General features: G+C 38.3%; 1 protein-coding gene across 2 annotated transcripts in view; it reads right to left on the bottom strand.

Annotated features, from left to right (window-relative positions):
• DST (dystonin) overlaps positions 1-24,046 on the bottom strand; it is a 291,949-nt gene that overhangs the window by 69,642 nt on the left and 198,261 nt on the right. For both annotated transcript variants that reach the window (XM_066547320.1, XM_066547319.1), the window contains 13 exons: positions 23,020-23,196; positions 20,223-20,346; positions 18,141-18,349; positions 17,555-17,872; positions 17,210-17,376; positions 16,512-16,668; positions 16,142-16,268; positions 13,611-13,673; positions 12,553-12,788; positions 10,827-10,956; positions 9,020-9,219; positions 7,533-8,028; positions 5,126-6,600 (listed from right to left, as the gene is read on the bottom strand). In XM_066547320.1, coding sequence (XP_066403417.1) covers positions 5,126-6,600; positions 7,533-8,028; positions 9,020-9,219; positions 10,827-10,956; positions 12,553-12,788; positions 13,611-13,673; positions 16,142-16,268; positions 16,512-16,668; positions 17,210-17,376; positions 17,555-17,872; positions 18,141-18,349; positions 20,223-20,346; positions 23,020-23,196 — 3,879 coding nt within the window. The remainder of the gene's footprint in view (positions 1-5,125; positions 6,601-7,532; positions 8,029-9,019; positions 9,220-10,826; positions 10,957-12,552; positions 12,789-13,610; positions 13,674-16,141; positions 16,269-16,511; positions 16,669-17,209; positions 17,377-17,554; positions 17,873-18,140; positions 18,350-20,222; positions 20,347-23,019; positions 23,197-24,046) is intronic.

Raw genomic sequence — 24,046 nt, forward strand, 5'->3', positions numbered from 1 at the left:
CTCCGGCCCTGCCCGCCGCCTCCTCCTTATCGGCCCAGCCGCCCGCGCCTCTCGCTCGGTGCCGTGCCGGGGGCCGGCAGGGCAGGCGGCGGGGAGGCTCCGTGCCCGCCCGGCGGTGACATCACTGCCCCGCTCCGGAGCGCCGCGGGAGCGGCCGGCACCGCTCCGGCCGGCTGCCTGCCCGGGAGAAACTCCGGGAAGGGCAGGAAGCGGCGCTTTCACCGCGCCCGCCATCGCCCCGTCTCATGGAGCAGTCATTTCAATGGAGGCTTCCTTTCCAAAGTTACACCGAAACTTTACCGCTGTTTTACTTAAAAAAAAAAAAAAAATCCCCCAAGCTCGCCTAGTGTTTAGATTAGGTGTTGGAATAGTCACACATTGCTCCACCTGACATGCAAAGTTCAGTCCAGCTTTGACTATTTGCAGTCTGGTCACTGGCCCTGAGGCAGGAGTGTAGGGTGGTGTTGGCTGACAGGGCAGCCGCTCCTGAAGAATTCAGTTCCCACTGAAAGAAACATTAAAATATTGGGGAAAAAAAACTAACTATATCTGAAAGATCTTCCCCCCCCCCCCCCCTCTTTTTCAGAGGGATTTATTGGAGCCCTAAACCAGCCTATCAGGACAAAGATTCCAGATTTGGAAATTGACATCTTTTAAATACAGTTCGACACTTGGCACCTACACTTCTAGCTCATAATCACGGAGGGCAAGGGTTGGGAGACTCACAGGTAATTTGCCAACACCACAGCAGGAGTTGCCATGACCGAGCAGCTCCACTCCAGTAGGAGCCAAACCCCAACGACCTGAGCTGCTGGTGTGACAGCAGCCATCAGTTTTAGGGACAATTCAGATCTCAGTTTAAGGACAGCATAAGGCACTTAGTGCTGAAACTTAACACAGTGCACCCACTACAATCAGCTTGAGCATTCTACATTAAGCAGCAAGCAGGATACACTGTATGCAAGAAATACAAACATACCACACTTCATGTTTATTGATTTACTTAATAAACAGTCAGCTACATATCAAAACACTAAGGTCATGCAAAACAAATTCTCTCTTCCTCCTCTCTGGTGAGCAGCCATATAACATTTGGATTATGCCAAACAGATAATCACCTCTGGATTCTCTAGCAGAGAATATACTCTAATGGTAAAGACGTGAAAAGAATTTTAGATACTTTTGATGAAAGGTCCTATCATCCATGGTTATTTTCACACAAAACAACCAAAACCAGATAGATCCCTGCTGAATTGAGAAAGTGCTGCATGATTTTTTAGGGGAAGTGCATATCTGAAATTGGTCTGTATTTGTTCAACAGCAAAATTATTTTAACAGTTTAAAAATAGTTTACCATTTTTTACTGTTTCTGCTGAAGACTTTTGTATGACAGGTAAGTCACTTTCAAAACGCAATTCTTAAAAAATTTTAATACTTGCTTATATTACCTTTGCTTTTCAATACAGACTGTAAGTGTAGTAAATCCCATGGAAGATTTTAGTATCTTATTCTAGGGGTTGTAAACAGCGCATGGGATGTGCAACACTTAGCTCAAAGAGAAACTTAAAGAGAAACTTCTGATTATGCCTTCAACATTATTTGCCTTCAAAGCAATAGTCAGAGGACTGACACCCTCTACATAACTAACAGGACATGTAGATGTGGCATTTAGGGACATGGCTAACAGTGGACTTGGCAGTGCTGAGTTAACATTGGACTCAATGTTCTTAGAGGACTTTTCCAACCTAAACAATTCTGTGGTTCTATAACATAAGCCAATTAAAATCTTAGTTCACGCTTATTGGCAGGAATACCCAGGCTACCTAAAAATTCCCATAAAGTCCAATTAGAAGGCAATCTCTAATGACTATATCTACTTTAAATCCGAAAATAAAAGCAAAAATCAAATGAACCAGATACTCATGAAAACTGTAACAGTGACATGTTGGTTTTACTAAGAAGAATGACATAAAATAATTCAACTTTGAGTTCTTTCTGTATTTCAGAGAGAAACTAGCTGCAAATGCTTCTTCAACTGCAAACATTCTAGCACTGTGCAGCTACTCAAACCCAGAGTGTTTGGCTCAGTCCATTTGCACAATTCTTTTTTGTTTTGCTTTTGAAGAATAGTGGCAGACTCAGCGTACCTTAACAAACCTAATTTACTGAAATTTCCTTTCAGGACTAATCTACACATTGCATACAGACTTTGGGGTAGAAAGTGTCTTACAAAGCCAAGTTAATTAGTACTTTTCTGTGTGTGTTTTATATTAATTGAGATAAATTCTTCATTTGATTATACTCTTCCTGAAGTGAAGTAAGAATCATGGTTCTCCTTTGAAATTAACTGCTCTGAAATTTTCATTTACAGAAAGTAAATTTTATAACTGCACTGTAAATAAATATAGTTTAACACTGATGGCAACTACTTACAATTTAACACTGACAGCACCTACTTTCAATTTAATACTCTATACTGACTGGAATAAGCACATTACAAAGAAGAAATGTAAATAAAACAAGTATGCATATGCATTTTAAATATATATATAAAAAGCACAACTCAAAGCCAGTTTATCTTTTAAAAAACACTATGTGTTTTAATGTCATGCCAAGAAAATGCACGCAGCTCTAACTCTTTGTACATAAAAATTGGTTAAACCACAAAAACCACCTCTGGCCTATTATACAAGATCCTTCCCTGAAGAGTGAAGATTTCATGTTAATAGATCTATAAGAAAGAACAACTCTTTTGCTTTACTCTTTAGGAACTGGAGTTGGCTGTAGCTGACCACAGAAGCTAAAGACATAAGGAGCCAGACAGTGGTTTTGTGGCCACAGCCACACTTTCAGGTTGTGTGTTTGCGTACGTGCACAAACACGAGAGCAAACACAAACACATCATGAGTGGAGCAGGATCTGTGGGATCCAGTCTCCCTTCAGTTTGCTGCCTCAGGTAGAACTGTTCTCTGGAAGGGCAAAGAGTATAAACAGATAGATTACTTACTGCAATTTTGATATACTCCAGTAGCACTGACACCAAGTATTAGGAGAGTTGATCCCTATCCTCCTGCTATCAGTATCTCTTCACTAACTACACTCTCACTAAAATTTCCCATTCTGGTCTCCCTATTTCCTTTCTTCAAAGGCTCATCACTCTGCTGTTTTATTTCTGCATTTGCTTCTCACTTATTTAAACAACCCCTTCACTTTTTCATCATTCTTCACCTCCTGTTTAATGGCATTGTGTTTTTAATCATAAGCAAAAGCATGGCCTAGAATAGTTGCTTCAAGCAAAACACATTTCTAAGCTTATAAATATCTCATATAAATACAATCCCAGAGTAGACTTCTGGATATAAACATGCTGCTATCACTGTTCTCCTTTATGTCTCGCCAGGGATTTTTTTTTGTCTCCTTACCACACAAGCCCTTGTATTATCAGAGATGCTGTCACCCCACTGGTCTGCACAGGTCTCTCACTTCCAAACTGCTCAATTGCTGTGTTGGGTCCAATGCCCTGATGAACTAAAACACTGGGACAACACACAGGGAACTGGATTTTCCTACCATCTGCTCATCAGCTTGTAACACTCCAGAAACATTTTTCTTTACAATAAAACACATATTTGTACATATACAATTCATTGTGTAAAATACGTATTAACAAAGACCTGAAGCTGCTCCTAATGTTTGAAAATGTAAGAAATGTGGTGAAATCAGAGATCCCAAACTGGCTACAACTGAAGTCCTGTACAGTCAATGTAAGCAAGAGCCTTCACAGCAGGAGCTGTTGCTATTTTCCAATACCCAAAGTGTTTTACTAACCATATACAAAGAAAAGCCATTTGTTTCTCTTTTAAGTTGAGATAGACTGTTAGGATAGACTGGCATACAATTTTAATCCTCCCAGTCTAATGGAATCTCCTCATAATGTAACTATTTGTTCAAGATTTTTGTCTCTATTTATGCATTCTCAAAGATCACCAAAACTCACAGTAACTTCCATTTGAAATTCCCAGATGAAAGTTTTCTGGTTTAATTTTCCTTTCCAATATAGCTTAAACAAGCAAAATGCACCCTCTGTTGGCCAGCCATGTAATGATTCTTTTCCAAGATCATCAAAGAGCATAGCTTATCAAATCCTGCAATGAAGGTCTGGCTTTATCATCAAGTGTCAACTAATGTACAAGACATACAAACATTTGAATCAATATTATATTGGAATGAAACCAAAGCTGTTCAGAATATTCAGTGCTACTATATAGCCATTAGGAGATTTATGATTTTTTTCAAACACTGCTTACATCTATAAATCATTCTGATGAGCACTGGAAATTCAGTTCTTGTAACCTAATCCAAGCAAATATCTGTACTTATTTCAGCAGCAAAGCTCAATTAACGCTCACTATCACTGCAATGCATTTATTTGAGCTGGACATGGATTGCTAGCTGGCATATTAAAAAAGCTACACACAGAAGCTCTGGAGTGCATTTTGGATAAGGATGCTACAGAAAAATCCCAAAATCATACAGGGGTTATTTTGCCTGTTTTTTTTTTATTAGGATGTTTCTAGGTAAGGGTGGAATTCAGTGAGGCAAAACTGGCCAGTGTATCAGAACAGAAAATGGCAAAAGGTAGTATCTTAAACCTAAATATCCTGAAAGCTATATCCACATGAAAAAAACCTAAACTACTCAGATGAGCAAAGTGAATGTGGGCTGATATGTGAACACTGGAGTCTAAAATTCACACCACTGTGAAGATGAAAGTTGGGTAATACATGGACATCAAATAGAGACAATATGCAGTTTCTCAAAAACAGAAAGGCACATGGATTACAGAAGATAACAAGATAGTGAAGGGAGATGAAGAGGGAATTGGGGGCAGGAACTGGGAGCTGAGATGTAAAATTCCCAATGTCTGCCAAGCTGTAGCAAAGGAAAGCTTCTCTGGAGCATAAGATCCCCATTTAAAACAGATAAAATGCATACAGGCAGAACAGACTGCTGTGAAACAAGACTCTTCTGAGGTCTGCACTTAACCAGGCTCTTTCACTATAATGTTTAATAAAATGGTATTGTGGTAAAACACTTTATAATAGTAAGAAAGCAATCTTCCTACCTTGAATGTATTCAGCTGCTGATTAATAGCTTCTGTTTCCATTCCAACAGGACCTTGTGACTCTTCATGTTCTTCAGCTCTCCCAAGCAGAGTGGAAAATTCTTTTAGCTTAGTGTAAAACTCCTCAACACGGCAAATAGTAGCCTCCACTTGATCTTCCCTGGCTTTTGCTCTGTCTTTTAGCTTGTTGCACTGTTTATTTAGAGCTTCCAAGTCTCTCTTTATACCAACAAGATCAGGAGAAGCTTCAGCTTCTGTGGCCAGCATAATTTTACAGTTTTTATTAGCATTTTCATTATTCATTATAAGATCCTCCAACTTTTTCATGAAACATTTTATGTCCTCTCTCTGTGACTGCAGTACCTTGAGATCCCTCCCCACTGGAGCCATGCTATCAAGTTCATCATCAAACTCTGCAAACTGAGAGAACATCTCTCGGATGCTGTTTTGGAAGTGGCCAATTCCCTGCAGTTTGGTCTCTAGGAATGAGCACCTATCCTCAACTTGCTGCTTCACTGCAGTGTATTCTTGCTCCAAAGATTCAGCTTGGAGTAAGAGGTCAGAAACACCTGCTGAATCAGAAGCTTCTACCACCAGGTCTTGGGCAAGCTTTTTTGCTAAATCAACGTGAGGCTTTAAAGCTTGCAAGGCTTTCTGCTGGGCCTGCATCATTGTCAGGTGTTTGTTACTGAATGACTGAGGTCCAAGTGAGTCATGAGCTTCCAGATGCTCTTTGGCACTTTTAAGCTGTCTTTGAGTTTCCCTGGATGAGTCCTGAAACTCTTTCAGTCTTTGTGCCATATTTTCCAAGCACTCTCTCTTCTTATGTAACTGTTCTGTAACCACTTTCACATTCTGATTCAGCACCTTAGTTTCTTCTTGAATAATTTCTTTATCTGTTTGACTTGCATTGAGCAAATTTTCAGCAGAATTATTTATTAGTTCCACCATCCCATGGTGTTTATCCAAGTCCTTCTGCCATGCCCTCACCTGAACAATAGAATCCTCTATTTCAACAGGGTTTATGCCAACTTTCAATTCACACAGGTTGCTTTGGCACTTCTCTATCCATGGCTGCAGATTTTCTACATGCTGCTTATATTTGAGGGCTTTCTCCAGACAATCTGCTAATTTATCTTCCCTTTCTTTAACCTTTTTTTTAATTTCATCCCAGTTATTCTTGAGTGTGGCAATTTGGGATTGTAACTCTGCTTTGTCATCTCCTTGAGTCTTCTGTAAGATACTTTCTCCTTCTGCAACAATTCTTTCATAGGAACTAATCTGATCAGTCATTGTCTTCTTAAAATCTTTCTGTTCTTCAATGAGTGATTGCAAGGCCTCAAGTTTGGCTGAAACAGGACGAGCCTGGTTCAGCTCTTCTTTCTTTTTGCTTAGCCAGGCCTCAAAGTCTTTGGACATCTGCTGGAACTGATGAGAAGTGGTATATGCTGACTGAAGCTGCTGAACATGGTTATCTACAAAGGAGAAGGCAGCACAGAGGTTCATTAGCAGAACCTGCTAGTATTCAGTGAAAAAAAAAATAACTACTATTGATTGTATTATGCATGATCATTAACTTTAAGAAAGCCAGTCCTTAGTATGTGGAGTTTCACTGGCAGACAACCAAGTTTCTTACAAGGGGCAGTCTCATTCATGTAATACAGAAGGCAATAGGACATGAATCAAATGAGGTGAGCTTATCCAGTCTGTGTCTACATTTGAGCAGATTTTGGTGGTAAAAAACACACAATTGTGATCCATGGTACTAGGCAGTGTAAGCACAGGGAATATGAAGTGGTATAACCCAGTAGTGTCTAACTCATGGCCTACAGGCAATACATCCTCCTAGGGAGATTCTTTGAAGTTTCTCATAACCAGAGGAAATTAAAAATCCAAAACTGAGGCTGCCAGGGAGAACAAAGTATGATATCACTTGCAATGTATTACTTGCTCAGTTCTATTGTTCACAAGGTAAGGAAAGGCTGCAGACTACCAGCCCCTTTCTGTCACTGGCAGTTTTATACAATTACCACTGTGTTTCCCTAAGCCATTAACTGGTGTTTGCCTAAAAATTATTACTTTGCTTTATACTCTGCCCCTATGAAGCTGGTAGCTCAATGAACAGCATCCTCTCTTGGCATTCTAATTCAGTGAAGATGCACCTGAAGGAAGACATGACAAAAGCAGCCTTGTTATTTTACTCCAAGTTATCTCCTAGACCATTCACTAGAGATCTCCAGTATTGTTTTTACCTTTTCAAGGCATGGGGATTCTTCTAAATTCTAATGTAGAACTGCTTGGGGGTTGGACTGGATAGAGAGCTGCCACCAGGCTCAGCTCACCTCTATTAGAAGCTTTTACCTTACTTTATGCCTTAGTTATTGTTTTTCTTTAAATAAATACTAACCTGATTTTTGCTCGATGTCCTTAAATGATTTTAAGATGCCATCTAACTGTCTTGTAAGTTCTGCTTTCAAATACTCTTCCCCAACCAGTGTTGACAGCTCTTCACAAAGAGCTTGTGCTACATTTATATTCTTCATTTCCTGTTCTATTTCCTCCTTCATTTCTTTAGCAATTTCCAGCTGTTGTTTCACAGCATCAGGCTGTGTACTCACAGCCAGGCTGCTGCTGAGTTTATTATCCAAGGCACTTAGCTTATCAGAGAGACTTCTGAGTAAACTTTGATACTCTGTGCTTTTCACAATGGCTTGGTCAATTCGGTCACATCTCTTCTTCAGCTGGCTGGTTAGACTGTCCCACTTCTGTGCCACAGCTGCCAGTTGCTCTTTTACAATTTCATGTGAGGGTGGATGTTCACCAGGTCTCTCCAGAATCCCCTGCCCAGCCATAGTTAACTGCTCATATTGTGGCTTCCTGGTGTCAAACTCTTTGAGCAGAATCTAGGGGGGAAAAAAAAGAGAATTTTAAAAAGGATTTACTTCATGTGAAAAAAGTGGTTCTGACAAAAAATCATGTAGAATTTGTTGTAGCTAACTCTATTATTGAGTGTATTCAAGTTTAAAAGCCAGTGAAATAAATGTGCCTTCTACATAAACTGTGTTGTTTCCAAGTATCTACATCAAAGAAACAGAAAAAAATGAGGTGAATTTACACAACATCTAATAGAAATTCAACCAGGAGATACAAGTAAACAATGAATTCTATTAATAGTACAGTAATTAAGAAACCACACCAAGCAAAGTAAGGGCTGTTTAGTTTCAAGTAGCATCTTCTTTCCTAGACAGTTTTGATATTTGTCTTAAGAAAGAACTTCAAAGAAGGTGTATTCTGACATAATATTGCAATGTTTTATTATAGAACAGAGACTATTTGGCTAATTCACAAAATGACTGAATGCGTAGTGTAAGACCTTTTAAGTTTATATCACTGGTTCTCAGTTGTTTTGGATTTTTTTGACAGTAAGTCACAGTGCTTGCAAAAGAAGGGACAAATCTAATGGTTTTACTTTACAGAACATTCCAAACCCTTTCTAAGTCAATTAGGTTGAACTTTTAAGGACTGTGAAGTGATACATGATAGTCTTGTGCCATCTGTCTAGACTTTTGAAGCACTTATAAACCAATATTGAGTCATAGTATTTCACATAGTATTAGATCATAGTTCATGTTTCAAATACTTCATTTTAAACAATACTGACATTGATCAATGTCTCCTCAACATTTTTTTTTACCTTTTCTGATCTCTTTTCACTCTTATGATAATTTTTTCTTGTAATTACTGTAGTAAAGTATGATGTAAGCTGATACCTAAAGATAAACAAATCTAATGGCTTATACTAACCATGTTCTGCTCTAGATGCAAAATAGTACTTTGCTAATAGCAAAAAGGCAGAAGAAACTTAAATCAATAGTGTGTGTTGGCACTACTCACCTGAACCTGTTGCTTTTGTGTATTCAGCATATTAGGATCAATTGATAATGGTCCCAGCACACTGACCATTAGCTCCTTTTCTACAAGCCAGTGCTTTAGCTGAGCTTCTGCTGTCTGGAACTGGATCAGGTAATTTGAAGACTCCTCCAGTTTTTGTTGTCTCTCAGATGTAACTTGATTGAGCTCTTTCCATTTGGAATCTAACAAAGGTAATGTTAACACATTGCATGCATGTTCTAGCAGATGGATTGTGAGACAGCAGACTATATATGAAACATAAACAGAGCTCTCTCATAAGGCTTCATGCTGATTAACTCCAGATGCCTTATTGCAGTGACTCTGCAAATAACATCTTATAAATCAGACCCACATACACTTGGAAGACAGTCAGCCACGTGTGGAATTTTTAGAGCAATGAATATTCACATGTAATAAAATTACACTAGAATATTACTAAATGAAATACCCCCAAATTTAGGCTTTGGTCTCAAATGATATAGAAGGCAAAGAATTCTACTCAGTTATAACTCAGGTTCCTGATTTAGATAGACAAATATCCCTGCTTAGTCAATAATAAAGCCTCATAAGTTTTCAAGGATGATCAGAAGCAGAAAACGAGGCTTCAGCTCTGAACAGCCCTCTGAAAAAGCCTAACTCTAATGTCTGTATCATTCATCTAAAACCATTCATCTAAAACATCTAAACCAGGTACCTAATGCTGGACAATGAGACTACTTCTGCATAAAGGTATTTCAAAAGCACTGTGTGAGCTTAGGTTCACACCTTGCCAATCTGTGGTCTTTTCCAGTATGGCAAGTGGCTTCCAGAGAAGCCTTTGAGTCTTAATCTTGTAACTTCCCCATTCTCCTCTCTGATACTGTCACTGCTTGCTCAGTCAGCTCTGGTATTTTGCCAAGTCTCCCTGTCCCTGATTTTCATCCCTGTTTTTTACAGTTCCATCTGCTGCTTCACAGTCCTCTGCTCATTCTGTATGAATCCCCTTTCAACACTACTAAGGGTCTGTTGGAGACCTTACCTGCCCTTAAACTTTTCAGAATTCCACTCTGAAACAAGCAGGAAAGACTGGAAAATTCTCAGCTTCAAAATTACTGTTGGTGCAGCAATGTAAATGCCTACCACTATGAAACAAGATTGACATACCATGCTATTGACCTATAATTGATTTAAAATATGATTAACATAAAACCAATTTTTAAAAGCTCATGACAATTAAGTGCTGTAATATCTGAAAATCTATTGACTAAGCATGGTGATTTTCTTTATTTTCACTGGCTTCTTAAAAGCAACATTTATACAGGTTTTTTAGCAACATTTCTTTTTTTAGCAACATTTACAGTGTTTTAGAAAACAGCAAAAAACCACCAAACCCACAAAATACCAAAAGCCACTAGTTCATGGGGAAAATACATGCAGAAGAGCACTACCAAGAACTCAAACCATTTTCTACATGAAATTAGAATCACCTTATATTTTGTAAAAAGAACAAAATATATATGTTGTTTGTTACTGGCCAGTCAAGTTTTAGCTGCACAACGTTTAAAAAAGGTAAAGCCTCTCAAACAGGGAGTCAAGCTATAGCCTGTGCACTAATACAAATTCAAAGCCCATGGACATCACTGGAATTACTTCAGATCTACATGCATGCAAATGGAGTTATTTCCACAGAATTTAAGAGGTAAGAGGAAACAAGGTATTAAAAATACTTGTTATTTGTAATAAATTAAAAAACCTCATAATAAAACAACTTCCAAATCAGTCTGAGCTAAAATACAGCTTATTGAAATACCTATTTTATCCAATGTTTGTCTCCACTTAGGTGCCTCCGGAGAGTTAGGGTTCTTCTCCAACAGCTCTGTAACTTTGTCCTTCAATTCCTGCACTTTATTTGCACTTTGCTTTAATTCAGTTTCAAAAAGCTGAAAATTTAGGTGATAAAATAAACAAATAAGAAACTAAAGAAGAATGGTAAAGTTTGCAGTCCATAATACTGAGATGCAAAGCTTGAAAATAAAAAAAAATAAATATCTAGCCTGCATATACTACTTTTCTGCTATGAATCTCAAAACACATTATAATGACATATGTTGCTAGTCAATTTTTTTGGAAGAGAGAACCCGACAGATATAAATTATATTAATAATTATTGCTTAATTTGAAGAAGTGACAGAACTAGAAGAATTCAGATAAATAAGATTCACTAGGTCCCATCATATTCACATATACTTGGAATCTATTTGTGTACAGAAGGCAAACTGACTGATACAATCTAGTTCACAGCAGAAATAACCCAGCTAGCTCTGACAGAGAGGGGCAGGGTGTGGCCTCATTTACCTCAGTAGAAGTCCTGCTATCACAGACAATTTAATGTAGAACTCCTAAACCCATAGTTTAAAGAGAATCAGAGTTTTAAGTGTAAACCTAACAGAAGAGAACCTGAGATCTCTAACTTGAGACACTCCAGTAAATCCTAATTAATGCTGTTCTTGCAGACAGAAGTGAATGTTTCTTATTAATTATCCAAAACCCACAAAAGTAAACACTGAACAAACTGTACTTGATGTAGAACTTCTAGTGAAAGGTCCAGTGCATCAGATGACTCTTCCCTGGGCACTCACTCAGTTTTCCAACTATTTGTGAATACTTTTCTATTACTACACTGCAGGTTAGATGATCATAATGGCTTTGCACATTCTCTGTTAAGAGAAAAGAGCTAGTTTTCTTTCACACTTAGTCTGAGCTTTATGATTGAATGTTATCCAACTCTGAGGAAGTTGGTAGCTGGTCAGGTTAATTTTTAAGGGTGACTCGCCAGATATAAAAGAAACTCAGTTAAATCTAATTCTGTCTTTGTATATATACAATCACAAGCAAGAAAAGAATTTTTCCTATCCACTACATTTCCCTTTCTAGATGAACCTTACATGTGTAAATATTGTCCTTCATTGCTAGGGAAGCATATGTCTCCAATGCTGAAAGAGGACAGAAGCTCACTGCTGAATCAGTGGTTTTCTCATATCAATTATAAAGGGGGAAGGAGGCTGTTGTGCAGCTATATAACTTAACAAGCATGACAGGGTTGCTGAAGAGAAACCTTGGAGGAGACATAAGCCACTGCAGCTGCAGAGACCGGGAGGTCGGTGGAGCATCAGTGAGCCAGCAGCTGCAGAAACTGCTTTTGGACACATACAGCCCTTCAGATATTAAAAGTAATCTATTATAAACCTCTAAACCACTGAGATTAAAAAAGTTTATTGCACAATCAGCATAGCCTCACCTTTTCAAACTGTCCACCAAAATTATTATTTTCTGACCTGCAAAACTCATTCTCTCTGACACAGTGTTCCTTTACTCCACTGACACAGTTTGCCAGATTTGCTCTAAGCCTGACTAATATGCTTAGTAGGATCATTTAAATACTCTCTGAAACATTAAGCTAGACTGAGATATCAGTTATTTCATAGCATCTGCCTAATAACTACAAGAGAAAGTATTTGTTTGAAGGCACAAAGTACCTTATGTTGTTCAACTTGGGCTTTAACTGCTTCACTATCTGTTGGAGCAGCTTCCCAGTCTGATGCAGTTTTGTCCATTTTTTGCAACCAGTGCATCATTGAGGCTGATTCTTCCTGAATATTTTGCATTTTTGAAAGCATGCTTTCTAGTTCTGAAATCTTTTCATTCAACAAAACTCCCAAATCTTCATAGCTGTGATTTACATTAGACATGGCTTGTTGAACAGTTGTCAGTTCTGTAAAAAGAGGTGCACAAAGACTGTGTTAGAAGTTACAAGCCCTTGAAACAATACTGAATGTAGTGAATCAGTACTGAACAGTAGCTAACAGTCCCCTAAGTAAGAAGTCACTGAATATGTTAGTTATTCCCAATCCACTCTAAATGTGGCAACACTACATCTGAATGAGCTAATAGAAGTTCCTATTTGCAAAAACTTCTTATTTCACAAAAATCATTATTTCAATACATACAAGTGCACAGACATGTCTCAATCTTTCTACCCATTGCTTTTTTAGTATTTTAAGTAACAATTCCATGACCAAAAGTTGAATATACTGGGCTACAGTTCAGCTACTATAAAGTCCTTATATAAAAATTCCTTTGTTTCTATAAAAGAGTCAGTCACAGTGATAGAAATGTATATAAAATGAGTGTCTTTGTGTGTATACACATTGTGAATACTGATGGATGTCAAAGTTTCAATCCTCATTGAAAGGTATTTCTCAAAAGTCATGTCTTATATTAAAATATCCATCCCTGTGTATATATAAAAGTATATATTGATTCAGAAAACAAGGCCAGATTGGTTGGTCTTCAAAGACAATAGTAAGATAGGTATTGTTGTAATTACTTAAAATATCATGCCCTAGTCAATGTAATTGTCTTATGTGATGGTGATGTGAAATTTCAGTGTAATAATGTTAAATGTGGAGGTATTTTTTAAATGCTGTACATAAATCTACAAGCAGATTTATGTACAGCATTTAAAAAATACTTCCACATTTAACAGTAATTGGCAAGCAACAATTCTTTATCACATGCTGAAATTTTTACTGACCTTTATTTTTCAAGAAATCCTGAGTTCCTGGAGCTCCTCCTTCACCATTTAAAATTGTGCCACCTGTGGATCAAAAGAGATGAAGCCTCTTGCTTATCTGAGCCTTTCCCCACCATAACCCCAGCACTTCATTTCCTCTTCCAAACAGCATGACCCATAGCTGTCATTACGACCTGAAGAACAAAGCTCCAGCCAGCCAGGACCATAAGGGGTTATCACCTGGCAGAGCAGTGCACAGAGGGTGGGGTGTACATGCATGCCCTTACAGGGGTGCACATATGTATGGTGTATCAGCAGTCCTACTGCTCTCAGTTCTGTACTAAACCACTGAGCAGGGCCAAAGCTCTGTGCCCTAGCTGTGAGGCCTGTTCACATCCAGATTGCTGACAGCACTTCCTTCCTCTCCCCCAAAGGACCCCGTTCCCCTCTGAGAACACAGTTTTACCCAGCTGGGACAGGTGTAGTCTGGGAGAGGATGAGCTGGCAAATGCTGTGACTGAGGACAGTACTAAACATTAAACAGCAGAGAGGCTCAGAGTGCTTATTGCAGACACCACAACCAGAGGCACTGCTTACTTAGGGCACCTTTACCCACCTGGGAAGTGGCTGAGATACCATTCTTGGAGGTATTTAAAAACCATGTATATATGCTGCTTGGGGACATGGTTTAGTGATGTGCTGAGTTACTGTTTGGACCTCACGATCTTAAGGGTCTTTTCTAACTTAAAAAGATTCTGGTTTATGTGCATTGTAACTCTGCACAGAAAGCTCTCAAAAGCACCTGGATTAATCCCTTCCTATCTTGTCATAAGCAAGAGTGAAGCATGTGTTCCATGACAGGAATTGCAATGTGGCCCTCTTATACCTGAAATCCTTACTCTGAGGCAGCCCTGCTGATTAACCATAATATCAGAGCCTCTGAAACCAGAGCTAATGGGCTTTGTAAAATGGAGTCAGAGCAAAGAGCAGGGCCACGAGATCACACTGCAGAGAGCTGCAGGGAGAATCATTTCCCGCTCTCCTGCACACATGTATTCCCAGAAGAGCAATTAGCAGAGGAACATTAATGGTTGCCTTGGAAAAGGCTGTGCACAGTACCAGCTGGACAGTGAGGACCACATTAGTGGCAGCTGCAGGATGGCAAGAGAAAACAAACCAGATAAGAGAAGTCACAGACTCCAGCCAGAGTTCTGTAGATCTTCACACTCTTTTAGCTGGACTCTGGTATTTATAACTGCAATAAAGTGATAGACAGTGCAGCTCTTGTCAAGGAGGGCAAATGTTCTGGTCTGGAGGATTATAGCTGCTCTTATGTGATAGCTATTTAACTATTTTTTCTATCTGGATGCACATGACTAGAAAAGAGGCAGAGAAATGAGCCCAAATAGATCATAAAAGATTCCAAAATGTTCTTTGAAAGATTTTTATTTAAAGTTAAAAAAAATTAAAAAAAAAAAAGAAAAACCAAACAAAACCAGAGGCAGCTATTACAAAGAGATATAAGAAAGAAAGTGTTCTTTCTACTTTTGCCCAATAGATATCCTCTGTCAGTCCCCAGCCTTCCAGTCATTTACAGATGACCAATGAAGGCCAACACACTTGAATTTATTTCCAGACCTAGTCAGTTCAAAAATTGACTGAAAATGTGCTTATTGCCATTAAAATGCCCCAATGTCCTTGAACTATGTCTGGAATGATACTTGGCAGAATTACTGGTTTCTGTAAAACAAATTACTATTTAGCACTAGAGTAAAAAAAAAAAAATCATGGAAATAGACTTGCTATCTTTAAATTATGATTGCCAGTAGAATTTAGCTGGTCTAGACAAAAAACACATTTTGGCCCAGGAAAATCATGCTGAGATACAAAATTGTTTCCCTTCTGTGCTGTTGTTTCAAATAAAATACTGACTAATTGTAATTATGATATCATGTTAGGATGAGTACATTTACCTAGGCTCATTTTTTATATAAACCATCTCCTCATTACCCTTCTAACAAAAACTCCACAACTCTGCAAACCTTTCTGTGTTTGCTTGGTGTCACAAAATAGCCTTTTGGCCATTAAACAGGCATCTTTGTGCAGGTACATCAGAGTTTGCCAAGCAAGATTTGTATTTCTCCTGCTTGCAGACTTGATGGATATGTGAAGCACCCAACAGTGATCAGAAAAAGGCAATTTCTCATTCTCTGAAGCTTTCTGGGATGAGGTGAAAGCAACTGTGAAATTGTCATTTTATTCCCTATCTGGGAATTACATAACAACTCTAGGACATGCTAAACTTTTACATCAGCACACTTTAACATTATTTTGGCAGAGTAAAACAATGAGAATGTGTGCTGAATTTCTACAGCAGCTAGACAGTTTAAATAGAAATAGCAAACAGTGGTCAGAAGAGACATGGCTAAGTGTTTTCTCACAAGCCATAATATTCAGAATGCTAATCCAAGGGTGAAACAATATCAATTTTTGTCCTGAAGGTTTTAAAAATTCTTGGAATGTTAGATTTACCTGATTATACAAAAGCATACCTGATTTGGCAACTGCTCTCAGTTTTGCAGGAGAAGTCACAGCAGTGATTAAGCTACACAGCAAGGTTCCTCTGCTATTCATTTTCTGCAGTTCAGGTGCCTTTAATGTCCATTCATCTTTTAAATTCTGGTCAAGAAAGACAGTAATTTGTTCATTACAAAACTGACTTCAAACTTAAGAGCATTAGGGTACAGAAAGGAACAACTTTGCTGCTTGGGAATCTATTGCACACTTACAAAAGTAAACGGGAATGTAAATGCAGACCCCTAGTCCCAATTACCATGACTGCTTACACCTTAAACCTGTATTTCAATATAAGTAATAGGTGTCTTATTTCCCTCAGCTAGATTTCACTTCTGCAAGGCTTACCAATGTATCTTCCAAAGGTTTCTTTAACTCCTCTGTATTCAGAGAGGGCTGTGCTGCTGGAATTCGTTCTGTCGTCTCTTTTATCCATTTCTTTAATGATTCTACAAGGAGCTCAAAATCATCCATTTGTTTTTGACAAGATGATACATCCTCTTCTCTAGACAATTAAAGACAAAGAAATGACAGTTTTTCTTCTAAGAATTAATCAACAAATATTATTAATCTGATATTACTATTCCTAAATTCAAAGTGTCAAAAAGCGAATTTTATGGATATAAGCAGAATGTGCAGAACCTAGTCTTACTGCAAAGGTAACTTCTATGAAATCTCTTACAATTTCTCCAGTTTCCCTTTGCAGCCTGATGCCAACTAGTACTCTAAAGCAATATATACAAGCAGCAATTTATGCTCTATCACAGAAGGGAAGAAGTAGGGTTTTCTTAAAATTGCCAACAATGCTGTGAATGTCACAAAATTTGAAAAACTACATATCTTTATGGCATTTTTAGAGCTCTTGGGCCAGACAGACTAACTACAGACACATTTTCAAATAGAATCTTTTCTTTCCAAGAAAAAAATCCCTTATTTACTCTGGTCAACTGCAATATCTTCAGATTGCATACAAAAGGATAGCAGTAATCACAACATTCATACTGTGTTATGAGCCAAAATGGAAACACTTTGATTATCCAACTTACTTTTCTTTTATTGTCTCCTCTACCTCTTTGAATTTCTTTGACAAAGAATTTACTTTTTCTGATACCAGTGCTTTATCTCCAGGAAGAGCATGGAATGAAAGTTCTTCAAGGAGCTGCTTCAAAACTTCCAGATCCTTCTTGTGTTGTGCCAATTCTACACTAGCTTCCTGCAAAATAGGATTACATTCTTCATATTAGACTTTACCATCACTCGTTCAAAATTTAACTCTTGATTTTAGCTAACCAACCAATGCTGGGAAAAAAAACATGCCTTGTTTCTTATTCAATCACTTAGATGAGTTAGACTAAGAACCCACAACACATACAAATTGAATGCTACAGTACCTGCATGTATTGGGACACTTCACTGACATCCTTTCTTGGTGCCTCTGTCTCACTTAGAGCCCGGTTTTTCTCATCTAAAAATGACTGAAGTTTTGTTGAAAGACCTTCAAATAACTCCACTTTAGTCTTTAATTCCTCCATTTTCATAAGCTTCTCTCTATGCTTGTTACATGCTTCAGAAAACCGTCCGGCGAGCTCACTCATTTTAGCTTGGAGTGTGGATGCAGTGGATGGATCTGCTGTTTCCATGAACTTCTTCACTTTTTCATTCATAGTGTTTATACTGCTTTGGCGACCTGCAATGTCTTGTTCTAGCATCTGAAACATACAAGAACTACTTTGTATTACTTGCAACTAAATTTTAACAAGTGAAATTCATCTACTGTATAAAGCAACAAACCACTACACCTAGACCATTGGTGTAACTATTCCAGCTACAAAAATCCTTATGAGCGTTTCACTTCATACAACACTCCTCTTTAGTAAGTATTTTTAATCCATAAAAGGTGCCAACCTAAGATTTTAATTCTTTCTTTAAATCTGAACTATCAAACAACTGTTTCTTTTTTCAAAGAATGCTACTTACAATGCTTTTACTAATAATGTCCTGAATAGCAGCAGAATTCAAAGGTACTTGATCTTGTTCTTTAAGGCTCTTTTCAACTCCTTCCATCCAATCAAGCATTTCATCCAAACCATCCTGCACACTTAGGGATCGTGTCAGAGTTACTTGAAGCTTCTCATTCCTTTCATTCACAGATTTGGACAAATTGTCATATCTTTCCACGATATCATCTGATAAAGAGAAGATAGATTTCAATTTATTCTTCTAGCCAAACTAAGCCTTTAGCTTACTTCACCAGCACTCACCAGTTGAGTCAAAAATTGCCATGTTAGAATGAAGAAAAAAAAAGTCAGCTTTAGTCAGTAAAAACAGGGAAGCAAAGACCAACAACTTCAAACAGAGCCAAGACACACACTGGACAAGGGAAATGAGGGAGTAGCATACAGCTGTAGCACCTAGTGTTAGAAACTGGTTTCCATGTAGCTCTAGCTTAAGACAGCTGTTGACTGTTCCCAAGAAATAAAATAACAGAGTATTAAGACAGGTCTTCTACAATCATGTCTCTTATGTTACCGTGAGATCTGAGAGGTTCTTTCAGATGGTTCTTCATTACACATCCAACACTTTCAAAATAACTTTCTGAAAGCTACAAGCTCCATGTACCTCCTATAGAGTTTTATCACCAACTCCAAAGAGTCAAGCCACCGTTGTTCTATTTTGTTGTTCTGCAAGTTACTTACGGGATTCTATGGAGAGATAGCTGGGTGATACACACAGAGCATCTTCAAACTTCAGACAGTGACAGTGAATGTCATGCTGTGCTACTTCTCACAATTGATAGGTAAAGAGTATTAGGCGTAGGTGGTAAAGTTTTGGTGGTGGTAGGGGTTTGTTAGTGACAGGGTTTGTTAGTGTTTTGGCTCATGTGAGAGGAGGTCAAGGGCTGCCCCATGGAAGACACAGATGGTTCCAGCCAACTCCAGCTGACCCATCACAGGGCACAGCTGAGCTCCTCAGCCAAACTGGTGGTGCCACTGGAAAAATGCATTTAAGAAAATGGAAAACACTACATGCGACTGAGAAATGAGGGGAAAGGAAGTATGAAAACAGCCCAGCAGACATGAAGGTCAGAGAAGAAAGAGGGATGCTCCAGGTGCTGGAGCAGAGATTGCCCTGAAGCCTGTGGAGGACAGGAGCAGATAACCACACTGCAGCACATAGAGGACCCAGGCTAGAGGAGGTGGATATTTACTGAAGGAAATGCAGCCTACATCCACAGGGGAACAATATTAGCCTCAAAGATTTCAGCCTGTGGAGAGGTCCCTCACCAGAGCAGGGGAAATGTGTGAGGAGGAAGCAGCAGCAGAGAAATTACAAACTGACCACAAGCACCCAATTTCACATCCACACTGCACTGTTTGGCAGGGAGGGAGGGGGACCAGTTGGGAAGGAAGGAGTGATGGTGAACCTGGAAAAAAGAGTGGGGTGGAGGATAGTGTTGATGCAATTTGTCTGTTTTGCATTTCCCAAAACTGTTTTATTTGGCAATAAATGAAAGTTAATTTTCACCAAGTCAAGTCTATTTTGCCCATGGCAGTAAAAAGTGAGTGATCTCTCCATCTTTATATCAACCTGTGGGCTTTTCTATCTTAATTTTTACCCCATCCACTTGAGCAAGGGGAGTGAGAGAGAAGGTGGGTGGGCATCTGGCAGCTCACCAAAGTCAACCCCTTCATAGACAGTTTCTTAAAATTAGAAGGAAGTAATTCCTAAGCTAAGCAAACTTCAAATAACTGCTTGTAAACAGGCTCCTTGGAGTCATTTTTCTCTGGAGAATTTATGATCCTCAGCAAATCACTACCTCTGCTCAGCAATCCCTATTTCTGTAAAAAGAAAAAAATGAAATGACAGTGAAAAGCATATGGATCCATCAATGAGAGAGACCAACAATAAAATTACTGTGTTGTAATGACTTATGACTCAACAAAACATGGACTTGAATAGTGACATAAGAATGTGGAAGCTCTGTAAATTTTCTCTTCCAGAACATGCATGCAGATACAAGTGATAAAAAGGAGGCTTTAAGAAAAGCAAATATTTTACCCAGTGTTTTCTGAATCTCATCTTTGTCTGGTGTCAACTCTCCCCTTGTGTCCAATAACACTTCAGCAGCTTTTTTCAGTTTTTCTACAGCAATTTGGTGGTTAGACACTTGTCCCTGAAGAACCTGTAAAATTCCACTATTGTCAGTTATGCTTTTCAGTACAGTTTACATTTTTACATATATTTTTAAATGTACATATTCACATAAGCAAGACTTGAGATACATCACAGAACCTAAGCTCAGTACTTGGAATAAACTAAGTCAATTCATGACCTCTCCTTAAGAAAAATCCTGACCAGTGGTTATGGCTGCTGTTAACCTTCTGGCCCTTGTTTTAGGTCATGCACCATCTTTTTTACCTTATGTTTTAGAATACTTGTCTGACCCAACTTATTTCTTGTATGTAACTTCAAATGTGTCTTTTGATTAATTGTTTCTAAAGGCCCTTTGTATAGACTATTATAAACACATTTTTCAACTCAGCATCTAAGAACAATTCAGAGGGAAAAGCACACAATCAACAGCAGCAGTTACACATTCAGCTGCAGTGGTATTGACACAGGATCAGGCTGATATTGTAGCACAAACAGGAATAGCTTGAAACAAGATGATTGCCTTCACAGCCAGGGCCCCCTGAAGCAGTGTGGCTGAATTTTGCCTGGGTTTGTCCATCTCATCAAGGAACACATGTTCAGAGACTAGCCCAGCCATTATTTTCTCCAGAGTCAACATAAACAGTAAGGCTGAATCAATTTCTAGTGGTTCTTTCTCTCTAGTGTGTAAGAGTACTTAAGGGTAAATAATCTTTAAATTATTTCAGACCTCTGTGCTAGTGTTTGTTTTGATTCACTTGAAACTTATAGAAGTCTAAAATGAAGGGACATCTCATGTAGTTGTTGATATTCATTCATACTCAATGAATATATGAATGAAAAGGTAATCCTATGTGTCCTGCCAGCACAAAGAAGTCTTGTCAGTGCATTCAGCACTGGTACCCAAAGCATAAGAGTGTGCCAGAGCACAGTGCATCATCTTGCTGATCCATTTGACACAATGAGTCTCCAAGAGATCTGAAGAGGCTTAGGCTAGCTTGTGCAGAAGGAAAAAAATAAAAAAAAAAAAAAGAAAGAGAGAAAGAAAGAAAAAGATGTACCAGAAAACCTTGTATGCTAACAGAAGGCAAGCAAGCTGATGCCAGAGGCAGTGAAGAATATTCTGCAGAACAGTTAATCCTCATAAAAAGATTAGACCTCACCATGCTGCCAAGGCCTGTGTCTAGCTGGATTATCAGCTGCATGTGTTGGCTACAAGGGACAGCTTTAACTTGCAACACCTGACTTCCTCAAAATACTCTTTGTTTTGCTTTCATTAATTGGCTTGCTTTCTTCAGCCTCCTGCTTTTTTCTCTTCCTTTGAATCTTTTGACATTTTGTACCCTCTCCCTTCTTCTCGACTCACAGCCATTGAGTGCTCTTTTGTGTGGCAAGTAATCCATGTAGACATTTCATAAAAAGAACCCTAGCACTCACTCCTTTTGTATTACATCCATGAAAATTTGCATTATAGAGAATATAATTCATTTTGGCATAAGGAACAAAAAGTTTAAATGAAGCTTCAAATTGTAATTGGTTTTATTGCTACTCTTTCAGGGCTTGGAAGCACAAATGTACCTAAACATTCAATTGTTAGGAGTTCACAAATTACATTTTTAATTTTGTTGTCTTAAACACAGCTGTGATTTGTCTCCTTTTCTTGTCATGCACCAAAGTTCTGGGCATTTCCAATGGCCAATTTGAAAGACACCATAGATAAAGGGAACTACTGCTCAGGCTGATGTGAGGGAAATGGTTAAAGCATGCATTTTCCAATAGCCATTGACTATGATTTTTCAATAATAAATGTGTCTATGATTTTTCAATAGTAAATGTGTCTGACCTGCACTGATACTTAACCAAGCACAGACTAAAGAGTGAGGAAGTGCCTGATGATTAGTTTTGCTCACTAAAAAACAAATAATCTTGCATTTTTTTATAGTATGTGTTTATGAAAATATAATAGTCAGTTCAAAGATGAAGACTGTATGGAACTTTATATTACTTACCATATACTTGGCTTCCTAAAGCCTTCTCCAGACCTACACTTTATACCGATATCCAGAGTTTTACTTTCACAAGCTCTATCACTAACTTGTCTTGCCTATACTAGGATTTACATGAAGTCACCAGTTCCATCCTCAGGGGCAAAAAATAAAAAACACTTTTTCTGTGCAACACAAATTATGTTAAATTCACTCTCTGCAGGGTATATAGCACTGGGTGAAACTGAAACAGGCAGACAGACTACTCACATCACACTGTTCACCTGGTATGAGCCCTTTCATAATGAAGTAACACACAAATGTGAACAGAAAAAAAGTCAAGAGTTACAGACAACAATCAAATGGACTTCTCTATCTGGAACCCTATCCAAGCCTTATTCTGACAGCAAACCATAATCACTAAATCCTTTCTTAGTTCAAAAACTTTCCAGATTTCACCCTATCATTTGCTAAGAGATAGAAAACACATCTTGCTTTCACCACTGCTAATGGCATCTTGGTATCCCATTTTTTTTTCACCCATTGCTTTTCAGATATTGCTCTGGACAGGCAAATTTCAGAACCATAGAAGCTGTATGCCCCCATGCAAGACAAGAATTTGGCCTGCAGCCACTTGGATTATATTAGATCATCCTGTTTTCCAGAAAAAAACAGTTCCTTTTAGGACAAAAGTGCTGCTGCATTTCAAAGCTTTTCACCTTGGTTTCTTCAAGTTGTCTTTGGAGATTTTTGGGATCCACTGCAATTGGCTCTGATAGTTGTTTATTCACAGCTATTTCAGAGGCCTGGAGACCTGACAAAAGTCCAGATGAGGCATCTTCATAATGCTGGTATTTATCCACCAGGTCTTTAAGGTTATTTCCAAGGATGCTACACTAAAAGAGTAAAAAAGGAACAAGCAAATACGCAGGCATTAACTGCATGCTGCATTTCATACCAATCTCAAAGTTATACATTCATTCCTGTTGTACTGCATTATTTTTTCCTGCCATCATTTCACTAACTGATTTCTGAACTAAGACATGACAGCTGGACAGGCTATGCAGGTCTTTCTAGTTTGTGTTCCTAAAGGATGATTTAGGATTAAACCAGTGATGCAGGTGCACAACTGGAATCTTATTTGCTGTAATAGAATAGGAAAAACTTCAGGAATAATGTTTGATTCAGCAATATAAAGATTCTTTATCAGAACTCTGGTAGAAAAATGTAGAAAGCAAGTGGAAAATAGAAATGTAGAAAGCCACCAGAAGCTAGAATTTTTTTTTAAATCAGGAGAGATATGTATGCTCATTAAAATACAGACAGTGGAGTACTTTTTTCATAACTACCTTACCTGCATAGTGAATCCAAAGTGATATGGCCTGGTATTGGGCATAGGCTTTGTTTTATTCACTTAAAAATGTCATCTGAACAAGATGCTATTAATCCTGTATGTTAGCATGCCCCAAAATTTACAGCAAATTGTCACATAAAAAAGTCAGTGAAACTCTTTCAGACTTTCTGGAGATGGTTTCACAAGCAAAATCTGATTGTATGAAGTCATAATATTTATGAACAGTTACATTAAATATTTATATTCTGAACCTTCCAGAGACTGTATTTTAATATTCACAAATGATACTTGGTCTCCATCTGGTGGGCAGACATAGAACATGCTTATTTATATAACCAGTTAACCAAGAACTGGCTTCAGGATTCCTTCAACATACAAGCCTATAAAATCAT

Source organism: Molothrus aeneus, chromosome 3, assembly GCF_037042795.1.
Source record: "Molothrus aeneus isolate 106 chromosome 3, BPBGC_Maene_1.0, whole genome shotgun sequence".
In the NCBI taxonomy this organism is placed as follows: domain Eukaryota; kingdom Metazoa; phylum Chordata; class Aves; order Passeriformes; family Icteridae; genus Molothrus; species Molothrus aeneus.